The 18,581-nt window shown below is 39.9% G+C and overlaps 1 protein-coding gene across 1 annotated transcript; it reads left to right on the forward strand.

Moving 5' to 3' along the window:
• Positions 1-1,742: 1,742 nt before the first annotated feature.
• On the forward strand, positions 1,743-15,779 carry LOC143875685 (Transducin/WD40 repeat-like superfamily protein). The gene is made up of 5 exons (XM_077377288.1): positions 1,743-2,034; positions 2,139-2,237; positions 13,133-14,223; positions 14,609-14,870; positions 15,452-15,779. The coding sequence occupies exons 1-5, from the start codon at positions 2,016-2,018 to the stop codon at positions 15,688-15,690; spliced, it is 1,710 nt and encodes a 569-aa protein (XP_077233403.1). The 5' UTR covers positions 1,743-2,015; the 3' UTR covers positions 15,691-15,779.
• The last annotated feature ends 2,802 nt before the right edge of the window (positions 15,780-18,581 follow it).

Raw genomic sequence — 18,581 nt, forward strand, 5'->3', positions numbered from 1 at the left:
TTATATGTCATCGAGAATGGCTCGTAACTTCCCACTATTCCTCTAAAGATAATGGTGAACAAAAATGATAAATTGGATGATCAGGAGATCGACTGATCTAAAGATCCTCAGTATCTCTAATGGCTCTGCTATTTATCGAACATCTGAGGATGGCTCGTAAATCCCCATCATGCCTCTAGCATTCACGACTAGTCACATATTGTAGTAGAGACTAGAGAGACATAGAAACCCATGTTCTTTCTAACATTATTTCGTCTAGGGTTGCAACTCGAGTCGGGCGGGTCGGGTTTTCTAGAACCCTACCCTACCTGAGAAATTATCTCAGGTCGGGTCGGGTTTTGCTTTCTTTGAAAAGACCCTAGATTCATAATCCCAACCCTACCCAAGATAGTTTTTCGGGTTGGTTCAGGTCGGGTCGGGTTTTTATTATTTAGTGTAGGATAATGACTAATTTCAAAGATTGTAGAAAGCGACAAAATTTCACGCTAAGAATCTCTCGATTTATATCATCAAGTGCATAAATTTGAGAAAGAAAATATTTTTTTTCACATCACAAACATGATCAGCCCATTGAAAACAATTATACCAATATATTAGATAATAATTTGCAATGTATTCAAGAGATGCTTAAGAAAGTCAGTACACCTATAAAAGTCGGGTCGGGTTTCGGGTTTTTTTCTTTAAACCCTACCGGACCCAAGACTGAGTCGGGTTTTTCAACCTCAAACCCTCCGCAACCCAAGAGCCATGATTTCTAAACCCAACTCGGGTTATTTTCGGGTCGGGTCGGGTAAACGGGTCGGGTAAAACCCGACCCAAGTTGCAACCCTAGTTTCGTCCACGTGACAATTACAAAATCAGGGACTTTTATTTGTCTTGACTTTGTATGACTAACACAAGTTTTTATACCGTGTAAGCCCTTATAGTCCTGTATTTCTCAAAAAGTACTGTGAGGACCACACTATAGGATGTTCCAAACTGTCCATGTGATGGGCCACAACGTAAATAGGTTGTGCCCTAAAAATCATTTCTATAGGATGATCTCAACCCTCCGATCTATAGAGGACTATGCAGTTCCTCTATGGGTTTGGACTATGAGAGCTTACACCATATAAAATCTCCAAATTTACGTCCAATAATCAGTTTTTGTACTAGTTATTTGTTCTCAAAATCTAAAACAAGGGATTTGCTAGCGTACATCACACAAGGCAAAGGATTTGCTAGCGTCCATCACAGAAGGCATTTCACAGATCGTCAGTTGCATCAGACAGCAGCCACCTCGTGAATAAAGACAAAATCTGCTTAAAAGTGAGCCTATGTGGCTGCTGTTAGATGCAACAGACCATGCACAAAATGCCTTCTGCGATGGAGGCTAGCAAATCCCCTAAAACAAACATTGGCCTAAATGAGGCTTGATGGAACAAGGGTCCACAATCATCTATCGAGGAAAACTCGATGGGATTTGAATGGAAAAGTGGTCCGCAGTTAAATCAACGGATCCGATCATATACACGTGGCAAAAAGCAGAGTATAAAACGTGGCTGTTAGGGATGTCTTTTTTTTTAGCAATTTCCTTTTGCAATACTGTTTGAGACATGATATTTTCACCCCTCTGCAGTACGCATTCGCCCCCTGGTAACGTGAACAGTGTGCAACTTTAACGCTTTTTGACGTTAACAAGGGGGCGAATACGTACTACATAGGGGTGAAAAAATATCATCGCCCTACAGTTTTAGCAACACCCAACCAATAAGTCCTTGGTACCAAGAAAGTAGAAGAAAAAAAAAATCTAATTCCTGTACTAGAAATCAATCACTTCCCGCTTCTATTTTCTAAGCTTCTTCTAGGGTTTTCAATTTGTCTCTTTCAAAAGAGGATTTTCAAATTTTCATCTTCACTCCACCCAAAAAGATTAAATCTTTTCTAGGGTTTTTAGTTTTTATCGAATCCATGTGATCGTAAACCCTCTCAACCAACGAAAGATCGAATTTATTCTGCCCCAAAATCTACAGACCATGAACCTCTCCATAATCGGTGAGTTTTTGCTTTTGCTACAATTTTTTTCCAAAAAGATGGAATTTTTTCTAGGGTTTTTTTGTTTCTCTCGATTTTTTTCACCAATTTCTGTTTTCTTGAAGATCCGTTGCAGGGAGATTTTCCTGAAGTAATAGAGGAATATTTGCAGCATGGGGTTATGAAATGTATCGCCTTTAATCGCAGAGGAACACTCCTTGCAGGTAACAATACTTTTGTTTTTCCTATAATTATCTGTCTTCTTCTTTTTTTTGCCTCTATCTTATTATTAAATGAAGATCTATTAGATAATGTAGCTCTCATAGGGTAGCAAAGAATTGGGTTTTGCATTTAGTGTTGGAAAATTTTGTTTTTTTGCCTTTTTGTTCGGGGACATTGTTGATTCTCTTGCTGGGGCATCTCAAGCTTCCTCACAAAAATTAGCTGGATATATATAATTTTAATTTCTATTTTTTTTATTGAGAACAATGTGAACAGGCAGTGGCGAATTGGGTGTCAGGCGGAAATCGAAATTTTAAATCATGGGATCTTTTTTAGTATTATCATGGGTTAATATTTGCTTGTGCCCTTGTGTTACCCTCTTGAATACAGTAATTGTTTCAACATTATCTGACCATCCTCTCCAATCTTTTGTTGAAATGTTTTTCTATTTTTTTTATGGGGTTATTGTGAGAGAAAAACACAGAAAAAATTAAGATTCCCTGCGTCTAGGAGGAAGCCATCTCTAAGATCCGTTTCTTAAAATCGGATTTTTGATAACTTCTGCAATAGGAACATTTCCTTATTAACTACATGACTGGATCGATAAAAATCCCAACAAACTCACATAACCAAACAACCGACTCCACATCTATCTAATAAACTCCTAAGCGTATGAGATTCTTCAACATTCAAACGTTAAATAAAAAGATAAATGAAACCAGAGAAATGCACTCAACATTCCACTCCCCTTGGAATAGACCTTGTCCTCAAGGTTCAAAATGTGGGAAAAGTTAATTGAGTCGTTGCCAAACCTCCCATGTAGCTTCTTCAGGGGTCATGTTATACCATTGTCACGTCAAGCATGATGCATGAAAATCCGGATGTATTTTTGAGACAACCGGTAATTCAAGCTTATAGGCCATCGGTCCAATACACTTCAGCACTTTGTAAGGCCCATAAAATCTTGGTGCCAGCTTTTGATTCCCATGAATTGCAACCGAAGTTTGACGATATGGCTTCAAGTGAAGGAAAACCATGTCTCCTACCAAGAACTCTTTTCCATATGGTGCTGATCTGCTTGTTGTTTCACATGATGAGCCACCTGATGCAAATTTTCTTGAACAATGCAGAGGAAACTGTCCTGTTCATGAAGTTGTTGGTCGGCAGTTGCAACTGTTGTGCCTTTTGGGATACAGAATGCAAGGTGGCGGAGTCTGTCCATACACTACTTCACAAGGTGTGGTTTGAGTGGCTGAATAAAAATGAGTTTTTGTACCACCACTCTGTAACCACTTTGCCCATTGCTTCGGTTTGGCCCCAGTAGTGCAACGAATGTAAGTCTCCAAGCACCGATCAAGAACTTCTGTTTGCCCAGCCGTCTAAGGGTGGTAGGCAGAATTCATTTGCAGCTTGGTGCCTTGCAATTTGAAAAGTTCTTGCCATAACTTACTCAAGAAGATGGGGTCCCTGTCACTAACTATTGACACCGACATGCCATGTAGTTTAAAGACATGATTAAGAAATGCCTCTGCTATTGTCGCAGCAGAATATGGGTGGTTCAAGGCAATAAAATGAGCATACTTACTGAAGCAATCTACCACAACAAATATAGTATCCTTACTGTAAGAATTTGGTAAACCTTCTATGAAGTACATCGAAATCTCCATCCAAACTCATGATGGTTTTCGCAATGGCAGCAGGAGTTCCGGTGACACACTCTCTCCTTCATTCCACTGACATTATTCACATTCTGCTACAAACCTCCGTATGTCCTTTCTCACGCCTTGCCAATATAATGAACGCTTGGCACTTTTGAGGGTCCTATGGTAACCCGTGTGTCCCTCGGATGGAGAACTGTGCAACTCTTGTAGCAATGTTTCCTCAAAGGAGATTGGTGCCCAACAACAAGCCTGTCTTTGTGTCTTAATTTGCCCGCATCCCATGTATATCCTATCACAGATTAGGGGTCAACCTCCAATTGGTGAATCAACTATTGCAATTAACTATACTCTCCATTCCGATTTGACTTGAATGAACCAATCTGCATGTGGGCTAGTTATGGCGTGTAACTCCCCTTCGTCTTCAAGTTGTTGAGACAATGCATCTGCAACCATATTCTATGCACCCCATTTGTAAATGATCTCATAATCATAACTGAGTAGTTTTTTTTTTTTTGGCAAAATTTTATTAAAAGAAAACGACCGAGGGGGTCTAGAGATACAAACAAGCAGCCAACAAGAACAATATGGAGAATATAACAGTAATCCTGAGCAAAGGCAATATGAGGAGAGTGTTATGGCGGTAGGAAGACAAATAATTCCACGCTCGCTCTGGGAACCCCATCTCTTGCTAATTTATCAGCCACTTCATTGGCCGACTGCCTCGCATGATGGAAAAGAATTGGAGATTCCCCTATCATATCTTGGATCTCATCAAAATACGGGGCGAACCTCCAAGGAAAATGGTGGGAACCGCTGAGCCACCTAATCGCAGTTAGTGAATCCCCTTTCACCAGCACTCTGCTCAAATCTTCAGGCTCTAAGAACTCGATTCCTTGGTGGATAGCATGCACTTCCACTTCATTTGCATCTGCCGGTCCAATCGGGCCTGCAAATGCCCATTTAACGGATCCAAATTCATCCCTTAGGACTCATCCAATTCCAGATGGGCCTGGATTTACCATACTGGGGCCATCAAAGTTCAACTTCATTAGGCCTTGCCCAGGAGGTTCCCACACTTGGACAGTCTTGGGACCATGATCTAAGGCACTACATATCTCCTTCCACCCATACCATAGGTCATGGGCAGAGACAAATCTAGAACATGGACGTATTCTCACCCATGAGATAGTAGTGGCTATAACCTTATTGAAGAGATAATACGCCCTTTTTTAGTATCCTTTAAACACGTGAGCATTTCTCTCCTTCCATAACACCCTGATAGTTGCAAGAAAGGAGACATTTCATATAATCTTTCCTTTTTTTCCTCCATGGGGCCCATGTCCAACTCTCCAACAGATCCAACGAATTTTCTTGGAATACCCGTGCGATTTCAAATTTTGATAGGATTATGCTCCATACTTCTCTGGCCACCCTGCAATGCATGAGGATATGATCCTCTGATTCCCCGGCCTCTATACCTAGAGCACAGCGATCAATGATCAACATACCCCGAACCCTCAAGAAGTCGATCGTCTGAATTCTTTGGAGAATCGCTACCCATCCAAAAACACATTCTAAGTGGGGTTTGGATATTCTATACCGAGGGCCATTTTTGTTGGGTCGGTGTGCTCACTTGCTGCTCTGAAAGAAATTTCAGGCTATTATGATTGGATCACACTTTAAAATGTCTTCCTATCAAATAGGGTCTCTATTGTTGTACTGCATGTACTATCTATAACATCTCCTTTTCGTTTGTAGAGTCCTAAATACCTTTGTGCGAGTGTCTTGCGTGTGAAAGCTATTGGTTGCTCTTTTTTCTTTTTTTTGGAATGGCTCTTGTTTCATCAAAATTGCCCCAATGCCTACTCCAGATGCATCGTTGTCGATGGTGAACTCCCGGGAGAAGTCTGGAAATGCTATTACTAGGGTGGTTCTCATAGCTCGTTTGAGTTGCTCAAATGCATCTTCTAATTCTTGAGTCCATGAAAAAACATCCTTCTTGAGCATATCTGTAAGTGGTTTGCAAATCTTCCCGTAATCCTTTACAAATTGCTTATAGTATCCGGTTAGGCGTAAAAACGCACGCAACGGTTTGCAGTTTCGGCCACTTGAGCATGCACTCAATTTTGGAATGGTCTGTAGCAACCCCTTGCTTGGAGATGATATGCCCAAAATACTCCAACCGGGTTTGCCTGAAGGTACATTTGGAGCATTTGATATGCAAATGGTGTTGTTCTAGTCATTGGAAGGTGGCCCATGGATGTTGAATGTGATATGCCCAACTTGGCTATACACCAAAATATCATCTAAGAAACTGACACGAATTTCAGCAAAAAAAGTTTGAAGATCTCATTCATGACATTTTTTAATCCAAAGGGCATGACAACAAATTCATAATGCCCCTCATGTGTGCGGAACACTGTTTTGGGGATGTCCGAATGAAATACCCAAATGTGGTGATACCCGGATTGGAGATCAAGTTTGGAGGACAACCGTGAGCCATGCAGCTCGTCTAGCGGTTCTTCAATGGCTGGATTCGTAAACTTATCGTTGATAGTTACCCTACTTAATGCTTTGTAATCAACATAGAACCGCCAGGAGGTATCCTTTTCTGACCAGAATCACTGTTTAGGAAAAAGGGCTAGTGCTGGGCCACACAATACCTTATGTAATATCTCATGGACTAATTTTTCTATTTCATTTTTTGCATGTACGGGTATCAATAAGGTCTAACGTTGATGGACAATGTACCTGGTTGTAAGGGGATGCTGTGATCCTGCGGCCGGACTAGCTGAAGAGGGGTTGGCTCACTAAACAAGCCTTGAAACTCGTGCAAAAGCTCAGATAATTCGGGGTCCATGGGCTGGGGTTCTTGTAGTTCCGTCAGGGCAAACAGCTGGACGAGTGCACCATATCCTTGTTTCTTCAAAAAATTTCCCATCTTCTCCCGTCAGACTGAAAGTACACTTTCGAATTTTTCTCCCCGCAAGATGTGTCACTTGCCATTGAGGTAGAACTCCATACGTAGCTTGGCCAAGTTCCAAACAATGTCTCTGAGTGTCTCCAACCATGTGGTTCCCAAGACTACAACATCATAGCCACGCAAGGGTAAGAGCTGAACGTCTGTACAAAAATCGGAGCTGTACATGACCCAACAAAATTTCTTACAGATTGTGTTACTCCTCATTTCGTGTTCAACCGTAACCTTCAGGGGTAGTGTCGTCTCCAACTCGCAGCCTGTTTGTTTGGTGGGTGCTACCCAAGTCTATGAGGATCGAAACTGGCTGGTTTAATGTACCTCTTAATCCTCATTGTTTTTGGAGCCAACGTTCCGGTCGTAGCATGGCTAGATATTTGCATTCCTTCATCTGTGACCTCTTTCTCCTCCTCCGGTGTCTCTTCATTTTCACCATTGGAACTGTTTGCTTCGATCAAGTACAACTGCCTTCTTTTGCATCGATTCCCTAGCTTGAATTGCTCATCTCAACTGGATCAGAGTCCATTGGATTTGCGTCCATCCATCTCAGATAGCGCAAGTCGTTTGATTGGATTAGGACCAGCCCCTTCGTTTGATTTTGAGAGTGTCTTCGCAAGTATCATCGACTTGAATTAATCTAGTCTAATGGTGCTGAAGCGCATGCGCTTTGCCATTGCTTCGGCATTCTCTTTCTGTAACCGTGCAAGGCGAGTGTTTGGCTGATCGTAGTCAGTGTGAATATCTGCACTGCTCTTCTAATTTCTTCCTTCAGTCCGCTAAGGAAGCAATTGACAAAGAACTCATCAATTAACCCCGTGGTTCTTGCAGCTAACTCTTCGAACGTTTCTTGATATTCCTTCACCGAAGAGGTCAACTTCAATTTTTCCAGGTTCCAGCAAAGTCGCCAAAAGCAATGGGCCCGAACGGTGTATGTAAAGCCTTCACAAGCACTGCCTAACTCACACGCCCTTTGGTTCGCTCAAACCACCTAAACCACTGTAGGGTTCTGCGTTCTAGATGTGAATAGATGCAAGTGAAACCTTTTGTTCTTCGGTGATAAGATTGTAGTCAAAGAACTGTTCCACAATGTAGATCCATCCCAAAGGGTCTTCTCCATCGAACCTTGGAAACTCTAACTTTCTGAACTTGGTCTGTATCGGTCCTTGTGGTCTGGCTGTTCGTTAAGGAGAGCTGTGATTCAATCCATGCTGCTCCTATTGAACCAAAGCCACTGAAGTCGCCAGCTGATCATACTTTAGGTTCATGGGTGAGATCATGCTTTTGATCTCCTTGATGCCTTCTTCTTGTTTCGTGGAACTATCACGAAGTTTGGCTATCTCGACATCCAATCGCTTGGAATCATGCCCTCTAGTCCCATCTGCCGTCTCAACTGAAATCAGGCATGCAGGATCGCTGCTCTGATAGGTGATAGCAAATGATGGGGTTATTACTAGAGAAGAATACAGAAATCCAAGAAATAAATATTTCCCGCATCTGGGGAAAGCCCTCTCTACAATCGGTTTCTTAAAATTGGATTTTCGATAACTTCTGCAATAAGAACAGTCTCTTATTAACTTCATGGATCGGTAACGGTCCCTACAAACTTGTATTACCAAACAACCTACTCCACAGCTATCTAATAAACTCCTAAACGTATGAGACTCTTCAACATTCAAACGCAAATAAAAAGATAAATGAAAACTGTGAAATGCACGCTTCCAAATTCTCTTAATGGAAAATAAATAACACATCTCAGCTCTATACCTCTGGCATGTTTTGAACAATAATTAAGGCCTTTTATTCAAACCCGCAAACTGATAGGATAATGACTTGACCAAGCTGGTTATGGAAAAAGAAAACAAAATGCAGAGGACAGAGCAGTTACAGCCCCTCCTCAACAATAGGGAGACACTTACCAATAATTAGAGTTGAAGTATTCTCTCCACCTCTCATGAGTGACTCCGCCTCTAAATTAGAATTGTCTCCCAATATGGAAAAACAGAATCTGCTGGTCCCATATGATGTCCACCATTTCATTTTATAAGGATAATGTATATGCATGCAAGAGTTCCTTTGGAGGTTCAGGCGTTTGATTGAAGATGAAATGAGCAGCTTGATTTCTTGCCTTAAAGCCAACACCTTCGTCCTGTTTGAGTTCTTCCCAACTGCTGGTCCAAAGATTCCCAGCCGTCTGTTTATGATACAGCCAATTCCCATTGATCTCAGTTTCTCAATTCTCGAATCATTAAAGTTCAATTTGCCGAAACTGGGAGGGGACCAACAGGGAACTACTCAACCTGGAGTCTCATTAGTTCTCTCTCTCTCTCTCTCTCTCTCTCTCTCTCTCTTTATATATATATATATATATATATATATATATATATATATATATATATATATATTGTGTGTTTTCTGAATGACAATGAATTTATTAATAAAAAGAAAAATACAAATTGGCTTGTGACCGAGCCAGTCAAGGACACATAGCGAGAATCAGTACGTCCGTCAAGGACGCAAATTTATTAAGAGGAAACGAATAACTACAAAATACAATCTCCAATCTCCAAGCAGGAATGTATAACAGTCATGATAGCAGGGTGAAAAAATCACCTTTTGCAAGTGAATCAGCCTCAAATTTGGCATCACTCCCCAAGGACTAAAAGTCAGCCAATAGCCAACCAGTAAGTCCTTTGCTTCCTCGATAATATTTACTCGATGCCACGGAATTTCCCTCTGAAATTTCAACCATCTAATCCCATTTAAGGAGCTCCCCTCAACAAAGGCAAGAGTCTCATCAAGTTAGCTAGTAGCTCCACAACCTTCATAAATCCTAATTTGAAAGTCCTTGCAAGATCTTGTTAGAGCCTTAGAGGTAGCCCATATAATAATCATATTATATGCAATGCCTATGAACACATTGAAGCTCTTGATGGTACCTTTGAAAATTCTCATGGTGCGCTATTTTCAAGTAGTCCACACCACAGTGCAGGTCAAAACAGATGGTTGACTATGTGTTCCTTTCGTTGGTTTCTTATGGAAATATTGTCCTCCTTAGCGTCAATCGTATATATTTTTATCTATAATTGACTAAAAAGATTTGGATGGTGCATCAAAATAATAATGTTGGTACAAGGAGTTGTAGGTGGAGTTGACTGCTCAATTCAAATTGCCAGAAATCGCGACCAAGCTATCTGGAATCCACCAATTATAATTGTCAAACAACTATAAAAATCAAACCAAATATGCACAAGTGCACTACACAAATTGCAAAATAGAACTAGAGAGATAATTTCAAATCTTGGAGAAGATCTAAAAGATAGGGAAAATACTTGCAGTTTTCTCAATAGTAAGAGAAAAGTAAAAGTAGAACTGTTGTCGATGATTTCTCAAAAATATTTATGTGACAATCTGAAAATCTTGAGCAATCCATTGGAACCCAATTTTCAATGCTAGACTGATAATACTGCTTGAAAACATATCAAAAAACACAAGTCCTAGCTTTAGACTGCTGAAATCATATTAGAAACTGAGACAAGTTGCTGTCCAAAAAAAAAAAATCTCAGCAAAAGGAGCTTCTAAACTCATAAAACTACTAAAGTTAGCCTTCCTGATTACAGCCATACCAGCTTTGTGGATGTGGCATGCCTGCACCTTGCCATAGCATTCTTATGATTATTTCTATGTTTACTTTTGCATTTGGTGGATCTATGATTTCTAAGCTGTCAAATAAGAGAAAATTGTGGATTTGTCACGGTAAACTAAAACTAGTTTTTTCTATAATGGCACCCACTTGAAGTAATGAAACAACTTAGATATTTATTTTTCTACATGCATTGAGCTAGTGATTAAGTTGTAGACCTTACGTCACAACCATGGTTTCTAGGGAGCTCCTTTTACGTCATTGATCCCGCTGCCATTGATCCTGCTTCCGAAAGATCATAATCATTCCCCTTTCTCAATCATTCCTTGAAAAATTAGGGAGCCTTTTCCCTAGGTTAGAAACTGATGTAGGAGTAGGACACCCAACCCGTGCTTATCTGTCACAGGCAGGACTGTGGAAGTTATGTGCAGGTATTAAAGATAGATAAACTGGGTAACGGTGGACTGTTGTTACAATTGTAGAGAATATTTACAGTTCTGGACAGATATCTAACTATGGTAAAACTCTGGGATGTGATAACAGATCACGAGTATGCTTTAAAGGTTATTGGATATGTAATAATTTTCAGGTCTAGGGCTGGTATAAGATTTAAAATGGACTGGTCGTATGGTATAGGTTTATGGACTGTTGCGAGTATAATGGGCTGCAGGGTCACACAGATAAGAGGTAAGGCTCTAGCAGCAGTTAATTCAGGAGGTTAATATGATGGACTGTGCAAGGGGTTGGTAGCTGTATGGTGAATGTTTAGACAAGAAAAAGGTGAACTGGTCGTAACAGTCCCTTGAAGTCTGTAACAGACCCAAAAGAGAGGACTATTTTGGCAAAGGGTAGAGGATAAAGATGACGTATGGTTGCAGTGGGTATACCAGACGTGGAGGATAGGGATTTAACAATTTCTTGAACCTTTAAGAGTTTAGAAAACTGCGGAAAAGGGTTAGGATTTAGGTCAGAATGTTGAAGGATTTAAAAGTTGTCAATGAAGTTGCAGGTTGCAGGTTAGGGTTTTGGATTCTGATTTTGGATATGGACATATCACAAATCAAACCTGGGCAAGGTAGAGTGTTCAGCAAGTTTGGGATTGATTTCTAGGCTGATGTGATTTAGCCTCTTAGCAGTCATTGGATTTATTTTTCTCCTATCGGATTATTGGACATGTGTTATTTTCTTTTATTAGTATTTTATTTAGATTATATAAGCATTTTATTTTGGCTAGATTTGGGGGATGTCCACATCATCTATGGCCCACCATACCCTTTTCCCCCATGGCCTCCCCCATGGCCCACCTTCCTCACAATTTTGCAAGGCCTACCATCACTTAAGCCTTAACCCATAAAAGAACGAACTTACTATGTTTAGTAAGTGTGGACTTACTATCTTTAGTAAGCGCAGACTTACTATTTATAGTAAATCCGCAAAAGATACATTAACCCTCCTTATAAAACCCCTAAAGTAGGAAGCCCTAGAAAGTTTATTTTAGAACTCTTGGAAAAGATGTGAGAAGAAGCTCCTCCTGTGTCAAGGTACGCCATCTCCCCTCTCTCTTTCCGTTCTCGTTTTTTTGTCTTCTCTCCCCTCTTCCATCTTCCTTTTCTCTCTCACCCTTTTTCATAATCACCCCTTTTCATTCACCCTTCCCGGTTGGGTTTATAAACCATTTCTCTTTTCTCCCTTTCCACTCTTCTCGGTTAGGTTTATAAATCGGTACCTATTTCCCCTCTTTTTACCCTTTCCAGTTTGGTTTATAAGCCGTTTCTCCTTATCCTCTTATATTTTCTTGACCTTGATCTTCACTTCCCTTCTTGATCTTCTATTCTTTTCTATCTTGATCGTTTCTTGATTTTGATCTTCTTCGTTATCATGATCTTTCTTGATCTTTTTATAGAAGCATGCAGTTTTAACATGAACTTCAAGTTTACTACAAACCTGAACATATATACATCAGGTAGGCACATTTGTCTTTGGACATGGATTTATCTTAAACTAGAAACGTAAGCATTAGTTTAAATTAGCAACATGTCTCAAGTAAATGTGTTGCGTAAACAATTTATCTAATTCAAGCATTGCTACCCGACAGAAAACCTGCATCAACTTTTGTCTGGAAACACAGCACTAACACGTAGCCTAACATTCTGATTTAAAGATGTCTGAAATTAATACTGGAAATGATCCGGTGTTGGACACCAATAGCAACTGCTAGGTCAAGATCTGATGGTGAATAGGAGTGAACCGCCCTTGGTCTTTATGGAGATGACACTTCAAGCAGACCCGCTTGTTGTCATCAGCCAAGCTTGGTCAGCTTGTCCAGATTTGTTAAGGTTTGCTAACTGCAATACACTCGCTGTTGATGTCAAACATTGGATATTTCCCGTTGAAGTTAAACGGTTGACAAAATCGCTTTACCTAATGTTTCTGAGCCTCTGTTTCTCATATCCAAGAATTCTATGCTATATATTAAATTTTGTTACAATTCTTTCATGCCACCCCATATGCTCAGTGTTGTATCTTATCATCAACAGAAATGTATGTGCCCTGTACATCATAAGCTCAAATTTTCATTTGATATTGAGATTGACACTTTGGTTTTGATATTTTGTTCAGCTGGGTGCTCTGATGGGAGCTGTGTTATCTGGGATTTTGAGACCAGGGGGATTGCTAAGGAGCTTCGCGATAAAGATTGTGTCCATGCCATAACAAGCGTCTGTTGGTCGAAGAGCGGCCACCATGTACTTGCTTCAGCCACCGACAAGTCCTTAACACTTTGGAACGTTGTCAATGGGGAAAAGATAGCCCGTGTAACTCTACAACAAATTACACTACATGCCCGTCTCCATCCAGGTTCATGCACTCCATCTCTCTGTTTGGCGTGTCCACTTTCCTCTGCCCCAATCCTTGTCGACTTAAATAGTGGAAGCACTACTGTGCTTCCAGTTTCAGTTTCTGTTTCTGATACAGCCAATGGCACTGCTCCTCAGGCTCGCAACAAATTTGTAGATGGTTCTCCACCATACACTCCAACCGCCGCGAGTTTTAACAAATATGGGGATCTAATATACGTGGGGAACTCCAAAGGGGAAATACTTATAATGGATTTAAACAATAAAATATATGGTATAGTTCCCATATCTGGGGGTGCTGTTGTTAAGAATATTGTTTTCAGTAGGAATGGTCACTACCTACTTACAAATTCGAATGATAGGACAATGAGAGTTTATGAGAATCATATACCTCAAAAAGATGGATTGAAGGCTCTTGATGAACTAAGTAATACTTTTCATGAGCTAGAAGGGATTGAGAAGTTGAAGGCAGTTGGGTCCAAGTGCTTGGATTTTTTCCACGATTTTCAGGATTCTGTCACTCGGGTCCATTGGAAAGCTCCATGTTTTAGTGGCGATGGTGAGTGGGTGGTTGGTGGTTCTGCTAGCAAAGGAGAGCACAAAATTTATATATGGGACCGGGCTGGGCATCTCGTAAAGATCCTAGAAGGTCCTAAAGAGGCTTTGACAGATCTGGCGTGGCATCCGGTCCACCCTATAGTGGTCTCTGTTTCCATATCGGGCTTAGTCTATATATGGGCCAAAGATTATACAGAGAACTGGAGCGCATTTGCTCCCGATTTTAAAGAGCTTGAAGAAAATGAAGAATATGTAGAGAGAGAAGATGAATTTGATTTGATGCCTGAAACTGAAAAGGTAAAAAGAAACTTGACAAATTATATTTGTTATATCATTCATGTTTTCTCTTTTATTTTTTGGGCTAATGATATTGGCACTGCATTTTTTAATAACTGCACTAACTTACCTTGTCTTTTATTATTTAGCCCGCTGTCAAAAGCTATTATAATTCCCAAAAAAGCTCTATCAAAAACCAATTTAAAAAGATAAGGTGAGTTAGTGCAAAATTCAAAACATGGCAGTGCCAATATCACCCGCTGTCAAAGGCTATTTTAATTTCAAAAAATCTCTATCAAAAGCCAATTTAAAAAGATAATGTGAGTTAGTGCAATTATCAAATCATGGTAGTGCCAATATCAGGAGCCCTTTTTTTTTGTTTTGGTTCTAAAATGAATCTCTGCAGATGAAAGAATTGGATGTCAATGAAGATGAAGAAGTCGATGTTGTAACAGTGGAGAAGGATTCAGCTTTTAGTGATTCAGATATGTCAGAGGAAGAACTCTGTTTTTTGCCTGCAATTCCTTCCCCAGATGTACCTGAAGAGCAAGACAAATACGTTGCAAGTTCAGTAAAGTTAGAGGACAGCAACCATTCTGGGACCCCAATTTCAGAGGAAGCAGTGCAGAATGGCCTGGAGATGAACCCTGTATCAAGTCCTCTTGAAGGTACAATTTTGTTTTCAATGTCAATGTGTGTCACCCTCGGTTATAAATTAACAGACATGATACCTTCCTTCGGAAGTGGCTGACCGTTGGATCATTAGAGGGTTAGATTAGTCCACCAAGCTAGATTAGGTAGGTAAGAGAGATTGGGATTACCTGCGATCATAGTTAACATTATCTCTTATGTTTATGAGTTTATCTCAAAGTGCTTTATATAAGCACATGTTATTGTTAGTGGAAATCAACTGAGATTAATCAATTCCTTTATTTTCATGGTAACAGAGCAGCCGATCCTGTTGCCCTAGTCTAGCTTGGTAGACTAATCGAACCCTCTGATCATCCAACGGTCAGATCTTATCAGATTTTGATATAGCTAAACACTGAGGCTACCCTGATTGCACCCCTAGTCAGATCCAAAATTTACCATTTCATTTTTTTTTTGGTTAAATTTGTGATTGAGTCTGACCCATGTACATCCCTACTGAGAACCTCTGAAAATGGAGTTCATTTTCCAATTTCTGGTCTTAAGCTATTTTGACAGGTTCTATTTTTCAATTTTTAATCGCGTCCTCTTTATGCAACAGTGGGGGACTCTGTAGCAGAGAATGTGGCTACAAATGGGCGCTTAAAAAGGAAGCGAAAACCATCAGAGAAAGGGTTGGAGTTGCAGGCAGTGCAAGGGCGAAAGCCCTTGATGAAGATGAAATCTTCAGGTAAGCTATCGAAAACTAGAACCAGAGCAGGGGAGGTATATGATACTACATCCTTATTTGAGGATGATGGTACTGATGAGTACCAAACGGCAGGAATCAGGCTTTCTTGACCTCTGTGATTTTGGTGTTTTCCCATGTATCTTTGGAACCAGGCCTACTAAAATGGCCACTTGAACTAAATATGAAAATTTTATGAAAACTTGCATAATATCTAAAGGGAATTGATATCAGCACAACCATGTTTTAATGATTTCACAAACCCAAGTTGTCATTTCTTTTACAATTCGCTTTTTGGGAACTGTAATAACCATTAACAGCTCTTTAAATAAATAAGAAAAGACAATTTGAGTTAGTGCGAATATCAGAACATGGTTGTGCTGATATTATTTCCCCATCTAAAACCTACTTATATTTTAGGGAATGCGTGGGAACCATAAAAAAATCTTCCATGGAATATTGGTGGGAACGGTTGTTTCAGCCATTTTGTTTGGTATTTTGTTCGAAACTTTTCCTTCCGCTATGACGAGAGAATTTTTTTAGTAGTTAAACATATGAAAAAAAATCCAGAAAAAACCAAAATTTGTAAGAAAATTATAAGAAGTGATTAAATGAACAAAATATGTAAAAGATCCAACATTTACTTAAAGGAAAATCACTATCAACTGAAATGCTTGTGTTGACCAATGGTAGACCATAAGATGAAAAAATTTTAGAGACCAAATTATAAGATTTTTACCTGACTTTTGAGATTTAATAATGTTTGGACATGATAGAATTTATGAATTTTTAAAATTGGATAAATATCCCATCGTTTGGAAGTTAAGATTTTGATTCGACCTATTTTTTCGAATTTTGTACTAGAACTGGAAAGTTGATTTTTTTATCCTTTTAGATTTAGGTTTTGAAACTATTTTTAATAGATCCAAATATTAAGTAAATTGTAAATTACTTTATGTGTAAATCTTAAGTAAATAGTAAATGACTTAAATACTAAGAAGAAAAGAGAACCAAGAAGAAGAGATTAAAAAAACAAAAAAAATGGGGAATTATGGATGAATAAGGGCATTCTGCGAGTTTTGTCCGGAATTTAGGCCAGAGCAGAATATTTGATCGTTCCGCTCTGGATTCCGAACCGGAACCGCAATTCCAGTCCATTCTAGCAAGAACAGAACGGAATTTGTAACTTTAGATGTGCAGAGACTCAGAGAGGGAGTCTTTAAGAAGAGCTTTCTTTATTAATTACGGACAAACATCACAACAAACATAAGCATTACTACAACAAAAACCATAAGCTTAAATACAAAATTTGCCCAAAAACAAAAACACTTACATATGTAATTAGGGCAATTGGAGGGGTAAAAAGGTCATTTCATCTTGATGAATCTCATCCACCGAGTAAGGGCTGGTAAAGGACAGTGATTCCGCACACGTAATTAGGGCTGATGTGAGGTGACGTAACTGGGATTTGTTAGGGACCATCACACAGGCATTTTGTGGCAGGATCACTTTTGTCTTATTCATTTAATTCATCCGAGGTGGCTGCTCTCACATGCAACAGCCAGCCACGAACTGCCTTCGTGCGATGATCCCTAGCAAATCCCACCTTGAATAACCTTTTTATTAGTCCTTTCATTGAAATTTAAGGGCAAATGGTAAATTTGTGAAGTAAATGGTTGATCTTGAGGGCAAAAAGGTTATTTTGTTGAAGATAAATATGGGCCATTGGATCGTGGATGACCTATAATCCATATATCCATAGGCAAAAAAAGACTTAGAGGTCATTTTTTTAATTATTATTTTCAATTGTACCAGAATTGGGGTTCTTATCTGTATTATTTTATAGAACGGGGTTGAATGTCAGCATCTAGTTTGATCTGCTGCTTTTGTTCGTTGATCGGGTTACAAAAGACGAGCTAATAAATGGTGTTAGGGTGCAATGAACCATTGGATTATCAAAGTTATGGAGTTGTCATTGTTTTACCTTTCGATCTAGAGATATGTGGACGGCATGGTCCCATTGAAACTAGACCTGGCAAACGGTTGGGCCGGGCCAGGTTTCACCCGACCAGTACGGGCCCGGGTCATACGGGCCGGGTCAAAAATGACCCGAAATTTTACAGGACACTACTTGGTAGAGAAAAGTAAAGGGGAATCCTTATTTTGGAAAGAGAAATCGCCAATATCTCTCTTTTATTCCAATAAATCATGGAATACTTGGAAACAGAAAAGTAAAGGCCCCGTGAGTTTTACACACGAAAATAATACCAAACGTTTAGTAAAAAGGGGACAGCCGTAGAATCCCAAACGTTTAGCAATATTGGAGTGACAGCTGTTTGTCAACGAAAATAATTATTTTCTTGTGGGTTTTTATAGCTGTTGAAACGCATTCAATATAGAAGTTTGGAAAGTTGCTATTCTGGTAAGGTGTTTCCTTCCACTTCACGCCAAAACAATGTAAAAAAATGACTAGTTTGCCACGCTGGCCTCCGAGTAACCAATAGTAGAACGTGTACTCTCAAGTGACGCTAGCATCTCTCAAAAGATAAACGTAAAAAAAATATTCCGCTTTTTAAAGGGTACACGGGATCCACCCGGCTCGTACTTCTTTTAATGGGCCGAGTGGACCCGCAGTTCAAATTGAAACGGGTTACTACTTTGGGACCCTGACTCGGAAATTACGGGTGGGCCGGGTCAACGCTTACGGGCCGAGTGGACCCGCAGTTCAAATTGAAACGGGTCACTACTTTGGGTCACTACTTTGGGACCCTGACTCGGAAATTACGGGTGGGCCGGGTCAACGCGCAGGTCCAGGTCACTTCTTGCCAGGTCTAATTGAAACCCTAATTACGGCTAGCTGGTATCAAGTAGCCGATTGGTATTTCCTTCAATATTTTGGGTGCCTTCCAAGATTGACATGGTGGGCCCCACTATAAATTTAGGGTATGTTTGGAAACCATGAAAAAATAATCCATGAAATGTTTGTGGGGCTAATTGTGAGAGA

Source organism: Tasmannia lanceolata, unplaced genomic scaffold (assembly GCF_043159265.1).
Source record: "Tasmannia lanceolata isolate RefF3 unplaced genomic scaffold, GAP_Taslan_0.1 ptg000004l, whole genome shotgun sequence".
Lineage (NCBI taxonomy): Eukaryota > Viridiplantae > Streptophyta > Magnoliopsida > Canellales > Winteraceae > Tasmannia > Tasmannia lanceolata.